The sequence below is a fragment of the Piliocolobus tephrosceles genome, chromosome 7 (genome assembly GCF_002776525.5).
Source record: "Piliocolobus tephrosceles isolate RC106 chromosome 7, ASM277652v3, whole genome shotgun sequence".
Lineage (NCBI taxonomy): Eukaryota > Metazoa > Chordata > Mammalia > Primates > Cercopithecidae > Piliocolobus > Piliocolobus tephrosceles.
The window spans coordinates 71,138,133-71,154,529 of NC_045440.1; the positions used below are offsets into that span (position 1 = coordinate 71,138,133).

Here is a 16,397-nt window from a genome sequence, read left to right on the forward strand (position 1 = left end):
GCATCCTGGTTGGATAATCTTCTGAAACGTGGCTTATGATTTTTATACTGCACACTACCTCAATATTACAGTTATCAGCATACATATTTTATTTTCCATCTAATTTGTAACTTCTTTAAAGGCATGTCCTAGGTCATACTGATTTCTGGATTCACCCCTCCCCTTCGTGCACTGTGTAGTAGATAATATAGTCCAAATAAACCAAAACTGGTCAGGCACCAACTACTCAAAAGGAAAAGATTAATTTCTGGACAGGTATAAAATAACTGGCTACCCTAGGTGCTCAGGACTCACCTGTTTTGGCTGGCAAAAGATGCCTGGTCTATAGGCAGGATGCTTTCAGGCCATGGGGCAGTCTGATTTGGAGGAGCTTGTTGCTGGCTATACTGAGGTCCCCCCATGTTCATCTCTAATTCAGATGGCCCTAGAAACGGAGAAGAAAAAAATCTTACATCTTTAATCAAGGAAGCATTTATTTCTGCTATGTAATATAAAGTGAAATGTCTGGTTTATGACAAAGGGAAAACACAGAAGCAGTAATAATTAACTAGGTGAAAATAAGAAGATAAAATTCTGATTCTGAAGTAGAAGTCAATAAATATGGAGGCCATTTCAGAGAATATCTAGACAAGTAGTTCTAAACCTTTAGCATTTAAGACTCTAAATACTCAAAAAGTTTTTGTTTGTGTATGTTACATCTTATTGATATTTACTGTATTGGAAAATGAAATTGAGAAATGTAGATTCATTTAAAAATCACAATAAATGAATTATGTTAATATAAAAGATTTTTTTCCTAGATCCAAGTGAGCGGAATAAATAAGATTTTTTAATGCAAAATTTAAAAAATTCTTTTACTGGCATTGTTTTACATTTCTGCAAATAGCTTTAATGCCTGGGTTAATGGAATAGAGTGAAATCTTCTGTTTTTGCATTTCACCTGCCGTGATATCATATAGCCTGTAAAATTTCTGGAAAACTCTACCATACGCTTGGGCGATAGTAAGAGTGAAGAAGGCAACAGTGTTTCAGGATTAGTATGAAAATAGTTTGGGCCTTGCAGACACTCCCTGACTGGGAATCAGGGTGCTGGACCATGTTTCTAGGAAGCATGTCGAGACTGTTGGCTCCTGAACGTCGACTAACTGTACTTCAGCTGGCTCCCTTACCCGAGCAAGAGCAGAGCAGAAAGGAGGCCCAGACAACCCACACATGCTCTGTCTCCGAAGTTCTTTGAAAGGCTTTAAAGCCAATGGATGAGATGAGCTTTTAAAAATTGTATTATCATCATTATCTGTAGACCTGTATTCTATTCCAAAAGACAATTTTCTGTTGAATTCATGGCTTTTGGAGTTCACTAAAAATCAGAGAAACTCAGCTATACAATAAAGCTTATAGAACTGTATTTCCAGCTCAAGAGCCAGATGCTCTTCAATGAAGACTGAGAATAAATTGCATTTCTGGATATAAGGTACTATTATGATTTTTAATCAATAAATATTTTTAAATTTCTCATTTAATTTTGCATAGAAATCAGTTTTTAGCATTTTTCATGCTGTCAAATTATAAAAATTTATGTTTGAGAACCACTCATTAAGTACATTCAATGTAGTAAGACAATGTAAATGCCATCTCTGAGAAACAATAAGCCAAAATATGCTGAATAATTAAATAGGTAAGAAAACTAACGCCAAGTTAGGATGAAAATTCTACACTTTGACTTGTCAAAACAACCCTGGCATCTTTTTTCTTTTTTTTTTTTTTGAGAAGGAGTCTCACTCTGTCGCCCAGGCTGGAGTACACGTACACTGGTGTGATCACAGCTCACTGCAACCTCTGCCTCCCGGGTTCAAGCAATTCCCCTGCTTCAGCCTCCTGAGTAGCTGGGACTACAGGTGTGCGCCACCACGCCCAGCTAACTTTTGTTTTAGTAGATATGGGGTTTCACCATGTTGGCCAGGCTGGTTTTGAACTCCTGACCTCAGGTGATCTGCCTGCCTCAGCCTCCCACAGTGCTTGGCATCTTTTTTTGAATTATTTAGCTCTTCCTCATTGTGCAGTATCTAAGTATATGAAAAGAACATAAACATTAACATATTGGAATTATGCTAATATACAAGAGAAGGGCTAACATGGCAATGATAAAGGACATAATCTCAAGTATGAGTTGTACAGACCATTGATTTTTAAAATATAACAGCTTTATTGAAAGATAATTCATATAACATACAATTCACCTATTTAAAGTGTACAATGAGTTTTAGTATATTCAGAGTTGTACAACCATCACCACAATCAACTTCAGAACACTTTCATTCCACCAAAAAGAAATCCATTACTCATTAGGAGTCACTCCCTACTTCCTACCTGAGCCCTTCCCCTCAACTCCTGGCCCTAGGTAACCACTACTTTACTTTGTCTACAGATTTGCTCACTCTGGACATTTCATATAAATGGTATCATATAATGTATCAGACCATCAATTTTAATAATATGTGAACTGTCTCCAAATAGAATTCTAGCAATCCTCACATTCTGTGAGATGTTCTGTAAGACCCTGTAACCTTCAGTGAGGGTCTGGGAGAGTCTGATTTACCAATCTAGGTGGTGGCCCAGGAATCTGCATTTTAAGTTCCTGATATTCTTCTGATGATCAGTGTTAGAAACCACTGCTGTACCACCGAACTATTATTATTTCTTTCTGAGACGGAGTCTTGCTCTGTTGCCCAGGCTTTGACTGCAGTGGTGTCATCTTGGCTCAAGGCACCCTCCACCTCCTGGGTTCAAGCGATTCCCCCGCCTCAGCATCCTGAGTAGTTGGGATTACAGGTGCCGACCACCACGCCCAGCTAATTTTTGTAATTTTAGTAGAGATGGGGTTTCACCATGTTGGCCAGGCTGGTCTCGAACTCCTGACCTCAAGTGATACTGCCACCTCGGCCTCCCAAAGTGCTGGGATTACAAGCGTGAGCCACTGCGCCCGGCCTATTTCTTTATTAATAGTGTGACATTATAATTAACTTCTCCCCCAAAGTTGAAATTAGGTAATTTAATAAAAATAAAACATCTCAAAGGTAGTTGGTTCTTTTATATAACCTTTGAGATTCTGATTCCATACAGAGTTCCAGCAAAGTCTCACTTATGGCAGCTTCGGGGAGGATTATCTAAAATGCACATAAGAAGCATGTCTTGAAAGAACTTATGGAGCTGATCCTCTTGTCTAAGATGGCATAAAAGTTAAAAGCAAACAGCACTAGAGCCGCCTTACCTATATTCATGACCTGAGACTGAAGCGTCTGTCTTTGGCCAGGCTGGCTGCTGGGCCTCATGGGGATGCTGGCCGCTGGGTTCCGAATCATACCTCCTTGGACTGGTCGGTTCATGGCACTGGTGGTAGCAGCACAGGTGACTCTCACAGCCGAACTCTGTGGTGCCCATTCTCCAGATGGCATAGTAGGCCGAGAAGCACTGCTACCAATCATTCCTGCATGCAAGCCAAAGAAAACTGAGAGATGCAGTAACTGAAAACATATTTAGCATGTATGAACACCAGATGATCTTACCCTACAAAATAATCATTCTGTAATTCACACTTATCCAATAGCTAATGTTCTCATTCGCCAGATGTGGACCCTTGGCTAAGAAATAAGAATTGGCAATCACTACACAGTTTTCATAACATGGACTTGCCACTCTTTACAGTTCAGAAAAGCTGTTACAATTGTTCCCATTTGTACTTTGAAACAGGTGCCGTGGCGTGTGGATAACCCCAACTTCCTTCCTCAGGAAGTGAATCACATTAGCTGATATACACGTCAATGCTTTACTTTCCAAAAGGGAGGTAGAGGCTAAGAGGAACAAGGTAAAAACTGATAATCAATACTCTCATTATAAATGATAATCATAGAAGATATCTTGACGTCTACATGAGACTTTATCCTCAAGTCTCCTTCAGGGTATACTTCAAAACTGACCAAAAGTAGCCTCTAAGTAATGGAGAAATTATAGATCTTTCTCATATTTACTGTAGTTCTTTGCCTTGCAAGTTCCTTGCCTTGTATCCACTGTATTCTTGACTATACAGACCTAGAATGGGTTAGGACAGATTTGTAAAAATCCCTTCCTTTTTGAGGCGTTAATAGTTATCTGACCACACATAAGAGCGTAACGCTCCTAAGCAGGACTGTGTTTGCTTTGTCCTGGCCTGGCCCCCAGGATGCTGATAATGGCCAAACATTTGCTAAGACTTGATATTCTAAAGGGGGAACTCTTCAAATGAGGTCTCTTCATTTTGAAGTGTTTAATGATGGATACATAAAGGTTCTGCTTTCAAATATATGGCTGCTTTCATTTTCTTTAATTACGATAAACAACTAAAAATGGGGTATATTTAACAAATGAACATGCATTGTGGGCGTTTCTTCACTTATGAAATGAGAATGCGCTGTGACGATGATTAAGGGTGAAAGGCAGTCAGTTAGATTTTAAAAAGTTAAGAGGCCAGGCGCTCTCATGTCTGTAATCCCAGCACTTAGGGAGGCTGAGGTGGGCAGACTGTTTGAGCCCAGGAATTCGAGGTCAGCCTGGGCAACATGGCGAAGCCTCGTCTCTATAAAAAATATAAAAATTAGCTGGGTGTGGTGGCAGATGCCTGTAGTCCCAGTTACTCGGGAGGCTGAGGTGGGAGAATTACTTGAGTCTGGGAGGTTGAGGCTGTGTTGAGCCGTGATTGCGCCACTGTACTCCAGCCTGGGTGACAAAGTAAGACTCTGTTTCAAAACTAAACTAAAATAAAAAGTTAGAAGGGTATTCTATTAACACCTATTTAAAAAAAATATTTCAAAATTAGATTTGAACTATAGAAAAATATTATGGAAGAAGGGATTTTATTTTTAAAAAAATCTGTTATCTAATATGACAAGATTATAGAAAGTCTAGAAAGCAAAAAAGAGAATGATCCATAATTCAACAATAGTACTGCAATGATAACTGGGAAAGTCCCTCTCAGTCTGTTTTTTTTTTTTTTTTTTGAGATGGATTCTCGCTGGAGTGCAGTTGCGAGATCTTGGCTCATTACAACCTCCGCCCCCCGGGTTCAAGTGATTCCCCTGCCTCAGCCTCCTGAGTAGCTGGGATTAAGGTGCATGCCACCACACCTGTTTAATTTTTGTATTTTTAGTAGAGACAAGGTTTCACCATGTTGGTCAGGATGGTCTTGAACTTCTGACCTTGTCATCCACCTGCCTCGGCCTCCCAAAGTGCTGGGATTACAGGTGTGAGCCACCATGCCTGGCCCAGTCTATGTTTTTTTAAACAGCATGAGGGTATTGTATGATCTTCACAGCCTGGACACCAGTGCTCTCTCAGCTGCTGGGAGTTTAATACAGGCCTATTCTCAATTCCAGAAGATTCCTACAAGAACTCATATCTTCTTGTATTTTGCTGGTAAGCCTTAGTAAGTCATGGCTCCTTTTTCTTTTATAGAACTTTACATAGATCAATATTTTATTTATCTTAAATTTTAAATTAATCTTTATTTACTGAATATTTAATGAAATGAATATGACTATATAATTAGTGAAGCAGTCAGTGAACGACACACATGGCAGGCACCCAATAAATATTTGTTGAAGGAATAAGTTACCTTAATACAGCCCAGTTCACAGTTCTCATGAATTCCTTACAAACAACAGAAAGTTAAAAATCTACGTCTTCCCCTTAAACTGAACTCTTATATTCAGTTAACTGTCTAAATGGCACTCAGTATGTGTACAGGGATACAGGCTTGGCTAAAAATAAAATACCAAGAGTTAAAACACCTACCACTATAAGCTCTTCTTAAAAGATTTCTTTCCATGCCTTTGCTTCTAGTGACTCATTGAGACTAAGGAGCTATAAACTGTGAGCAGCTCTGCATTAGAAAACTCAGCATCCTGCTATATCCGTAATAAAAATATGTTACGGGTACAGGATGTGGCTGTGGTGGCAACAGTAATCAACGCTACTGCAACGACTTCCAATCTGAACTGGATATAAGTTTGGGAATATAATGGCCACTGAGACAGTGACTATTACCTAGGAAATGTGCCTACGCAAATTGCCGGACACCTGAAATTATAGCAGATCAACGTTCAAACCTGATCACAAGCAACTTCCTACATCTTCAAAAGGGAGCCTGGGACCATATCTGAAAGTTATTAGGCCAGGCATATTACTGTTTACAGTTCTTTATTTTTAATTAGTACTTTTTGGAATAAGAATTTTATCACCTAGAAGTATAAAAGGTTGGTTGAATTTTAAGCTCTTATTCTGAAATTCTCCAAACACAAATAATCAATACATAAGAAGTTTTGGGGGTACAGTAAATTATCCCTGGAATAATTTTATATATACCCTGCAATGCCTAGAACAGTAACTGGGATAGAAGTGAAATAAGTCTCAGCTATAGGATTAACGGTTAGAAACCTCATAAAAGTAACAATCACAGAATTAAATGGTTAGCTCACTGGAAAGGCTTTCCCATATGCCATTCTCAGAGTGAAAATCTGTAGAATTTTTTCACTTTCAGATGTTTTCTAACATAAAAAGTTCACTTGAAAAATTCTACTAGTTTAATGTGGATAAATATACCATTAAATAACCCACCAATAAAGTAACAGTGCATTTGAGCCCTTACCTGTGCTATTGTTCCCTAAATTTCCTTGATTTCCTATCATCCCTTGATTACCCATCATTCCTGGCTGAGGTATCACTGAGTAGGGACTACTGTTTCTGATTGGTGGGAAAGGTCCAGCACCAGTTGGGCTTTGCAATGTGATGTCAAGTGGTAAATTCTGGTTTGGCAATAACCTGCCCAGTTGCCCTGGTCGTGGGTTATTAAAAGCTAAGGAGAAAACAAATGAAAATTGAAGGTTAATATAGGATAATGGAAAATAATATTAACAGTAGTGTTTAGGGACAATGTCTGTAAAATGACAAAGGTATGCACGTCAGAGACCAGCTACCTAGACAAAAAAACAAAATCACAGACAAAAAACACATGCAGCACCCCAAAGCATAGATGTGTGATCTAATCAACCGATCTCTAATTCTTGACGATCTTGCAAAACAAAACAAAACAAAACACATATATATTATTTACCATATACCTTCCCCACCAATAGTAATATTCATTCATTCATTCATTCATTCATTCTCTTTTTTTATTCTGAGACAGAATTTTGCTCTCGTTGCCCAAGCTGGAGTGCAATGGCGCGATCTCGGCTCACTACAACCTCCGCCTCCCAGGTTCAAGAAATTCTCCTGCCTTAGCCTCCCGAGTAGCTGGATTACAGGCGTGCACTACCACGCTTGGCTAATTTTTTTTTTTTTTTTTTTTTTGAGATGGAGTCTCGTTCTGTCGCGAGACTTGAGTGCAGTGGCGCGATCTCGGCTCACTGCAACCGCTGCCTCTAGGGTTCAAGCAATTCTCTTGCCTTAGCCGCCCGCGTAGCTGGGGCTATAGTCGCACCACCACGCCCAGCTAATTTTTATATTTTTAGTAGAGACGGGGTTTCACCATGTTGGCCAGGATGTTCTCGATCTCTTGACCTTATGACCCGCCTGCTTCCGCCTCCCAAAGTGCTGGGATTACAGGCCTGAGCCACTGTGCCCGGCCCTTTTTTTTTAAATACACAGTCTTGCTCTGTTGCCCCGGCTGGAGTGTAGCAGCACAGTTGTAGTTAACTGCAGCTTTTAACTCCTGGGTTTAAGAGATCCTCTTGCCTCAGCCTTCTGAGTAGCTAGGACTACAGGTAAATACCACCAGGCCTGGCTAATTTTAAAATTGTTTTGTAGAGACAGTGTCACACTATATTGCCTAAGGTGGTCTCAAACTTCTTGCCTCAAGTGATCCTCCTGCTTTAGCCTCCCAAAGTGCTGGGATTACAGGCATGAGCCACCATGTCTGGCTCCCAATAGTAATTTCAAATATATAACTGTATTTGCTAATTAAACCAATTTTTTTCATGTTACAATATTCAAACTTAGGAGTACTGCTTTCTCACAGCTATGAAGCTATAAACATCTCTTACATACATCACCAAACCTATACATATGTGGTTTGGATATTAGAATATCACTTCTTAACTGGGCTTTCCTAGGATTAGAATTAGATTAAAAGTGGTTACTCTCATTAGAAGTTTAAAAATTTAAGTGTGACCTCTGTTGCCTAAAGCAGTATTAAATTAAAGCTGTAGGGCCCTGCTTACTTTTCAAAGTACAGCTTCTTTAAATTCTAGACACATTTGGATTTGATACGATTTTTATAGCTAGTTGACAAGAATTTATTGTGTACTAAGGACTAGACCAGCATCATGTTGACAACCTATAATTTGTTAACATTATTAAATTTAAAATACTAAGATATTACAAATTATTGTAACTTATTACATACTATCAAGTACTTTATTTTTCCTTAATTATATAAACAGTCTGAAATAGCATATTTAAAAGAAAAAGTTCTTAACCATCAATGACAGAAATAAAATATTTTTAAAAATTAGGGCTGAGAATGGAAATTATGTGCATGCTTAATCATGACTTCCTCAGGTTTGGTTATCAGGTTGCCATCAATAATCTAAATACCATCAGGAGCTACAGAAAGAAGAGAAACGGTGAATTCTACACAGTCCTTCATTACCTCCCCTAGGGCTAATGAGCATAGACTGCCTAGTGTGTTTCTTTTTTTCTTTTGAGACTGAGTTTCGCTCTGGTTGCCCAGGCTGGAGTGTAATGGCATGATCTCAGCTCACTGCAACCTCCCCCTTCTGAGTTCAAGCAATTCTCCTGCCTCAGCCTCCCTCCCGAGTAGCTGGGATTAGAGGCGCCCACCATCATGCACAGCAAATTTTTTGTATTTTTAGTAAAGATAGGGTTTCACCATGTTGGCCAGGCTGGTCTCGAACTCCTGACCTCAGGTGATCCACCTGCCTCGACCTCCCCAAGAGCTGGGATTACAGGCATGTGCGACCGTGCCCAGCCTGTCTAGTGTTTCTTACCCAGTTCTCAACTCTTTGACTTCATGATCTCCCATGATCCACAATTAACTCTCCATTGCCCAAGAAAGAGTGAGGTTTGAGAAGTCACATGCAAATCTTTCTATTGTGTGTATGTGTGTGTGTGTGTGTTTTGAGACGGAGTATCGCTCTGTCACCCAGGCTGGAGTACAGTGGCGCAATCTCGGACCGCTGCAACCTCCACCTCCCGGGTTCAACCAATTCTCCTGCCTCAGCCTCCCGAGTAACTGGGATTACAGGCACCTGCAACCACACCCAGCCCAAACTCATCTTTCTTTTGTTTTTTTCCTATTTCAGAATGGTCAGAAATCACTTGAGGAAAGACCTAGTAATTAAAGATGTTCTATGATTTGACTGATGGTTGCCATTTTTGATCTGAGAACAAATGCCAGGTATTGGCTCAAATTGTATCTGAAAAGGAAAAATCATTCTGTTTTGCCAATTTAACGCTGAAGAGGTTATCTGTCTTTCATAAATTATGGCCTTGCTACATAACAGATACTTTCTTCCATTCAAAACTATCAGACAACTTCAGGTATTAATCAAGTTTGTAAACTGAGTGTTCACAGTAAATAACGAGTTTATCCTAACTTACAAAACTTTAAAATGAAAAGATAAAAGATGTCTTTTCTAAACAGATAATTTAACTTAGAATACATTTAGAAACATAAAGTTCCACGTCAAGTGATGTTTATATGAAGATTCCTAAGATAGGGCAAGATTTTTAATGTGTGTAGCCCTTTCATGTATAATAAATACTTTGAGTAGAATATTTTATTATTATTTTTAAATTTATTCTTTACTTCCAGCTGAGCAGTTTGGGAGAGTAGAATATTTTAAAATAGTGTATTATCCCTAAAAAAGTCAGCATAGCTCCCAAATGTTCTATATTTCAGTATTTCATTGTCTATTAAACACATAAAATCCAGGATAAACTCCATGTCTGAAGACAGTCACTGAAATGAAGGGAAATATGACAATCAGTTGAAGAACTTCATCAATGTAGGTCAGTCTCCCTGTCCAGTGCTGATTAAATTAACCCACAAGAGAATGTGAGAGAACCATGCTCGGGAGGATCCATTTTGAATACTGTTTCAAAAGACCAAGACAGTAGGTGGTGCTATTTGATCACAGAAACCTTAAAGTGACTAAGCTGGTTGCATCAGACTTCAATAATCCCTGTTTCTGATAGTGATTATATGGAAATTTCTTGGCATAACCAGTCATTTCTCATACTCACTGCTCTGTGAAATTCGCAGTGCTGTTTTCTGGGCTCCAACAGGTGTGACAGGGCTGTTTTCAGCTGTGAGTTGCATGAGGTCATTGATGATGGCTTGCTTGTCAACTGATCCAGCAGGGGCGCCTGGCCTCGTGTCTGGGAAAAGCTGTGGTAATTGACTATTCTGCAAATCATCCAAAATCTCCTCCAAGTTGTCCAGCTCACTGCCAGGCTGTAGTTGACAAACAGAAGAGTTTATCTAGTCTACTCTAAAGAGTAGACACCACAAGCCCATTTGCAATCATTGACCTAACTGCCATGAGGCACCACAGCCAAATAAAATACGTAGATTCATGCATACCTCAGGCCTAACAGATAATTGATCATCTTTTAAAAAATTAAGTTACCAAAGGACAAGTAATTTAATCTTTTGGTCCTCAATTTCCTCATCTATAAAAAGAGATGGCTGAATTAGAAAGAAAGCTCTCTTTCAGCATTGTGATTCATTGGCAATTTATAAATTCTCCTCTATTTTATGCTTATCATTCAATTAATTATGAGAATGTAGATTTCCAATTAATTATGAATAGACTATGACTTACGGTCCAGGTCTAGGTTTTATCGTCAAAACTCCCTAAGAAATAACAACAAAAGGGAAAAAAACTGGCATATAATGTAATGCAAATTTGCACCCAATCAGTATTTAATAAATGGTCATTTCCTTTCAGGATTTTTTTTTTTTTTTTTAATCTTTAAAAGAACACAGGGGTGGGGAGAGAGAAGCAAAGTAAGTTTGAAGTAACCATGAACTAAGCACTGCCTTTTCAATTTAAGTGGTCCTTTTTTTCTGTTTGGACTTTCAATTTTGGATGACAATGGTTTTCCCAGTCATTTGCCAGGTTAGGTGACAAAGGTAGGGAAGCAGGATAAAAACTGGTTGCCCCCAAAGACAGCACTATTAATCTAATTATACAGAAGCTATGATTTTTTTTTTTTTTTTTTTCCTGAGAAAGGGTCTTGCTCTGTCACCCAGACTGGCGTGCAGCAGCACAAACATTCATCCTCGTAGCCTTGACCTCCTGGGCTAAGTGATCCTGCCACCTCAGCCTCTTTAGTAGCTGGGACCACAGGCACGCACCACCATGTCTGGCTAATTTTTTGGTTTTTCTTTTTTTTAGATATGGGGGTCTCATTTTGTTACCTAGGATGGTCTCTGAGCTCAAGTAATTCCCCTGCCTCAGCTTCCCAAAGTGCTGGGATTACAGGAGAGGGCCACTGTGCCTATCTACAGAAGTCATAAAAAATGTTTTCAAGGTTTCTCTTCCATTTAAAAAAACAAAATTCAAGCACTAACATAAGCTAAGTATCACCACTATTTCACACTTAATACTTTTCTTCTATGACGCTAAACTGGAATTTATTCTAGATTTTACAGATATTCTTTTAAATATAACCTACCTATGTGCCAGATATTTAAAATCAGATAGTGCATGCTGGGATTGCTTTCTAGTGCAGAAAGTAGTATGAACGATTTTCTTGACGTGCAGGTGGAAAACATAAGTTAGTTTCCTCAGTCATTGGACTTTGAATCCTTGACCACAACTATTCCTTTCATCTACACTGGCAAATCAAATGAAATACATGGCGTACATCTGATAATGAGTTACACTTAAAGCAGGATGGCTTACATTTTTATCCCATACAATTCTTCCCCATGCAGAGGTTGGATATGCTAAGATTTCTGCAACTTGCAGCAAATGTAACATCCATATGAGATTTTTTTTTTTTTTTTGAGACGGAGTCTGGCTCTGTCGCTCAGGCTGGAGTGCAGTGGCCAGATCTCAGCTCACTGCAAGCTCCGCCTCCCGGGTTTACGCCATTCTCCTGCCTCAGCCTCCGGAGTAGCTGGGACTACAGGCGCCCGCCACCTCGCCCGGCTAGTTTTTTGTATTTTTTAGTAGAGATGGGGTTTCACCGTGTTAGCCAGGATGGTCTCGATCTCCTGACCTCGTGATCCGCCCGTCTCGGCCTCCCAAAGTGCTGGGATTACAGGCTTGAGCCACCGCGCCCGGCCGAGATGTTTTTTGATTGGATTTATTTCTCAAGTTAGGAAGAACAGAATGAAGTGACATTTTATTTTATTCTTCTCAGAGAGAACTAGCTTAGCAGTAACTGGGAGATCCATTTTCCTAATGCATTGTTAGAGCAATTATAAGACCATTTTTTAGTTAGTTTAGCCACTCAATTCTAACAAAAGAGGGAGGTATCAAATACAGGAGAATTAGTTATGAATTAAGAGCTGGGTTCCAAAGTTAGCATCCTAAAATATAGACAGTCACAGACAGGCCAAATGATCCTTAAAGCTCTGTAGGAAGGCACCACACTGACTGTCTCCTCCAACGGCAATAGTTTCCTCCAGAGTGGCAGCAAATTACTATTTCTTTGGCTGAGTCCTAAGTGAAGTAGTTTATGTAGGGGCCATGCTGCATTTTAAACGCCCATAGGTACATGTTCATACTATTAGAGCCACAAGGGAAATAAAACCCAGCAAAGTCATGTCACCCACCTCGTGATCACTCCACTACAGCATGTATTCATTGAGTTCAGTGGTGGGCAAAACTGTTCATACTACTGAAATAACCATTTAATAACCATCTGTTCTTCCAGAAACATAAAACTGACTTTATGTACTTCAAATACATGTGTAAAGTTGACTCCACTGTAATCTTCTTTATCATGTTTTGCTGAATGCATAAGGTATAAACTGATACTCTCAGTATAAACATGTAATGCCCTCCAAGGACAGCGCCTGGAGCTAAGTAATGGGCACTGAGTCAACACGATGAATTCTTTTAATCATATTAACACATAATTTTAAAAATCTTCCCCAAATCAGTAATTTTTTCATAGGAATTCCTATAATTTCCATTACTTTTTCAGAAAATGTTTCATAAAAATGTGTGGTAACTTTCCTTATACTTGTCATGTAGATCAGAAAAAGGCTCTAATAAAACTGAGGTTATATCTGCTCTATGAAACGCAGTTTCCCTACTACAATGCTGTCCTGTGTCGAGCAATTTTAAAAGGCAGAAGCTCCATGTGTGGGGGTGAGGGAGGTAGGCTATAATAAGTGGTGAGCTGCCTCTTGAGAAACCTCTGCAGATTACTTTTAAGAGAAATATCCAAAATAAATAGATCCATGTAAACAAAACTAAAGTATGTTATTTCTCAATGGATACATTTATATTTGCGTCAAATCCCAGACATATGTAAAAGGAACTTTTGACAATATATATTAAGAACAGTCTAGACTCACACTTTTCCTTTTTTTTTTTTTTTGAGACAAGGTCTCACTCTGTCACCCAGGCTGGAGTGCAATGGTGTAATCTAGGCTTACTGCAACCTCCGCCTCCCAGGTTCAAGCAATTCTCCTGCCTCAGCCTCCCCAACAGCTGGAACTACAGGTGTGCACCACCATATCTGGCTCATTTTTGTATTTTTAGGAGAAACGGGGTTTCATCATGTTGGCCAGGCTGGTCTTGAACTGCCAATCTCAGGTGATCTGCCTGCTTTGGCTTCCCAAAGTGTTGGGATTACAGGTGTGAGCCATCAGGCCCGGCCTAAATACATTTTTCTGAAGAAAGCCATTCAGGATCTTCTTAGTATCAAAAGGAACTAGTTCTATGAAGGCTTTTAACTATGAACACTATTGGAATTTATTCAAGCTTAGCAACTGAAAAATGCATTATGAAGTTTTCCCCACTAGAGATAATATTACTTTGCCTGTGTTTATTCCTTGTCAATTTATGGAGTACACATTTAATGTTGTCAGAAGTTCACTTTACATGCTCTTCTTCAAGGAGATAAAAGTTCAGAATATCTGTACCCCTCAGGTTAACAATAACAGCTGATGACTACAGAATTTTTTTCTGTATTCACTTAAGTTTTGGAAGGAATAAATCTGATTACATTAAGTTTCTGTTAAAAAATTTTCTCCCCTCAATTTTTGTAGGCTTTAATTCTCATCAAAGTTCTTCTAGTCTCTATCCACTTTGTTAGGCACAATTTCTTTACAAGACAAAAAGATTAATGCCTTCCTTTAAAATGCTTTGCCAAGATACTTTAAAGTTTTGCTTAGGCATCTATTTGAATGCTCAAATTAGCCACATCAATTTGAGTTGTTAGTTTAAACTATTTCAGGCAGAAAATGAGTCAGAAAGATTTTTATAAAAGTTCTACAAAATGAAAATCAGACTTGATTTCTTTAATTTTTCATTTTTCTGGTTTTAGGATTTTTTCATGTCAAATCAACTTGTTCTCTGCAGGAAATATAAAAAGCACATGCATTTAAACAACATCAGTATTCTAATAAATTACAAAGCATCTTTTCAAAATATTTTAAATAAAAAGCATAATTTTACCATACTTGCCTAACACAAAGTTGTTAAGAAACGGTAATACAATTCTACCACATCTGGAGAGAAATTTTCAGGACACTATCTGTTTAAAATATGGTTGCCTTTCTAATGGAGTCAAATGCCAAGAAGAAATTCTTTTTAGACTATTTCCAAACCTTATCATACGTGTCTCAGCAGCATTAGAAAGGACCCAGTAGTATCACTGGGTTAAGTATCAACCATGTTCCACTGTGTAAATAAGCATGTAACTTAAAAGTCTGTAAACATACTGGAAATTTTTCTGTTACTGTTTCCTGTTGGTTAGGAAATGCTGTAGAAACAAATGTTGTTTAACCACTCTGCCTGGTAAAAAATGCTATTTTGGGTATAATAGCACCATCGAAGTACTTCCTGTCCTTAATAAGTTAGTAATAGGTTAAACACACACTCAGTCAATGGCTCTTTTCTGAATCAAAATAACAAGACAGTTAACTGTGCAATTCAGCCTCACTAATAGTTTGTTTTATCTCACTAAATAACTTATTGTATTCAACTGAAGTGGAAGAAGTCTTCAATAAGTTTGTACAGCAATCAATAGGAGATGCAATTAACCTGTATTTGGAAATAGTGAAGGTGAGTAAGAGGTGAAAGAATCATTGTTTTTTTCTTAAAGTCATTCTAACTTTGATCTAAATATAGGTAATGTACACTTCCTGTGGTAACTTTTCAAGCTGCAATGTTTTTGATGTTAAAATTGCTCCAAAGCAGTACTTCTGGTGGAGTTTTACATGAGAGTAAAGGGAGGACGAGACCAGTGACTGGATTTCATTAAGAAAAATATACTTACTATATGTGCCTCTGTGTGCATGTGCGTGTGTGCCTGTGCACACTGCTTTTTGATTCACCCAAAGTGACAGATCTGTGCTGATTACACTCTGGACTTTCTGTTTCCTAGGTGAGATAATTTTTTATCAGAAAAACGTTTCTCCTAAATAATAATCTGAAACTGCAAGTGACTCAAGGACTTTTTAAAAAAGTCCTCTTTTGTCAGTTTTTTGTTTGAAGTTAGTGCAATCACATAAATAAATACAGAAATACCAAAAAGTGGCCCCTTTCCTTGACCTTCTAAGTCCCTGGGGCCTCAGATCAGGCCTGGGATAGAAATAAATTGTTTACAGAGGGAAGGCCTGGCCACATTAGACACTAAGCTAAGGGAGACCATCTCGCCCTCCAACATGTGTCAAGAGACCGGAGCGCCACTGTCTGTGCCTGCCACTCTGGACTGCCACTAGCTGTGTAGATTCTAATCTAGTAAACCTCAAAAGATTAAAACACTTATAGGTGTTAATATGGTTTTACATTTCACTTTATTCAAGACATTGCTATTAATTTTCTGCTGAGACACCGGTTTCCCCATTTAATGATTTTACAGCGTTATGGAATAGCTTGCTAATAGAACGTTGCACTAACATTTAAGTTTAAGGATTAATCACCCAAGATGTTTATGAAATTTGGCTCTGCTTCCCTTGTGAAGGACATGAAGGTTTGAAAAATTATATCTGGCCTGGCGCGGTGGCTCAAGCCTGTAATCCCAGCACTTTGGGAGGCCGAGACGGGCGGATCACGAGGTCAGGAGATCGAGACCATCCTGGCTAACACAGTGAAACCCCGTCTCTACTAAAAAATACAAAAAACTAGCCGGACGAGGTGGCGGGCGCCTGTAGT

General features: G+C 38.8%; 1 protein-coding gene across 12 annotated transcripts in view; it reads right to left on the reverse strand.

Moving 5' to 3' along the window:
- NCOA2 (nuclear receptor coactivator 2) overlaps positions 1–16,397 on the reverse strand; it is a 298,233-nt gene that overhangs the window by 29,272 nt on the left and 252,564 nt on the right. For 9 of the 12 annotated variants that reach the window (XM_023184078.3, XM_023184079.3, XM_023184071.2 and 6 more), the window contains 4 exons: positions 10,297–10,507; positions 6,677–6,883; positions 3,269–3,484; positions 295–424 (listed from right to left, as the gene is read on the reverse strand). In XM_023184078.3, the coding sequence (XP_023039846.1) occupies positions 295–424; positions 3,269–3,484; positions 6,677–6,883; positions 10,297–10,507 (764 nt within the window). The remainder of the gene's footprint in view (positions 1–294; positions 425–3,268; positions 3,485–6,676; positions 6,884–10,296; positions 10,508–16,397) is intronic. The other 3 variants (XM_023184082.3, XM_023184081.2, XM_023184080.3) reach the window with 1 other exon arrangement.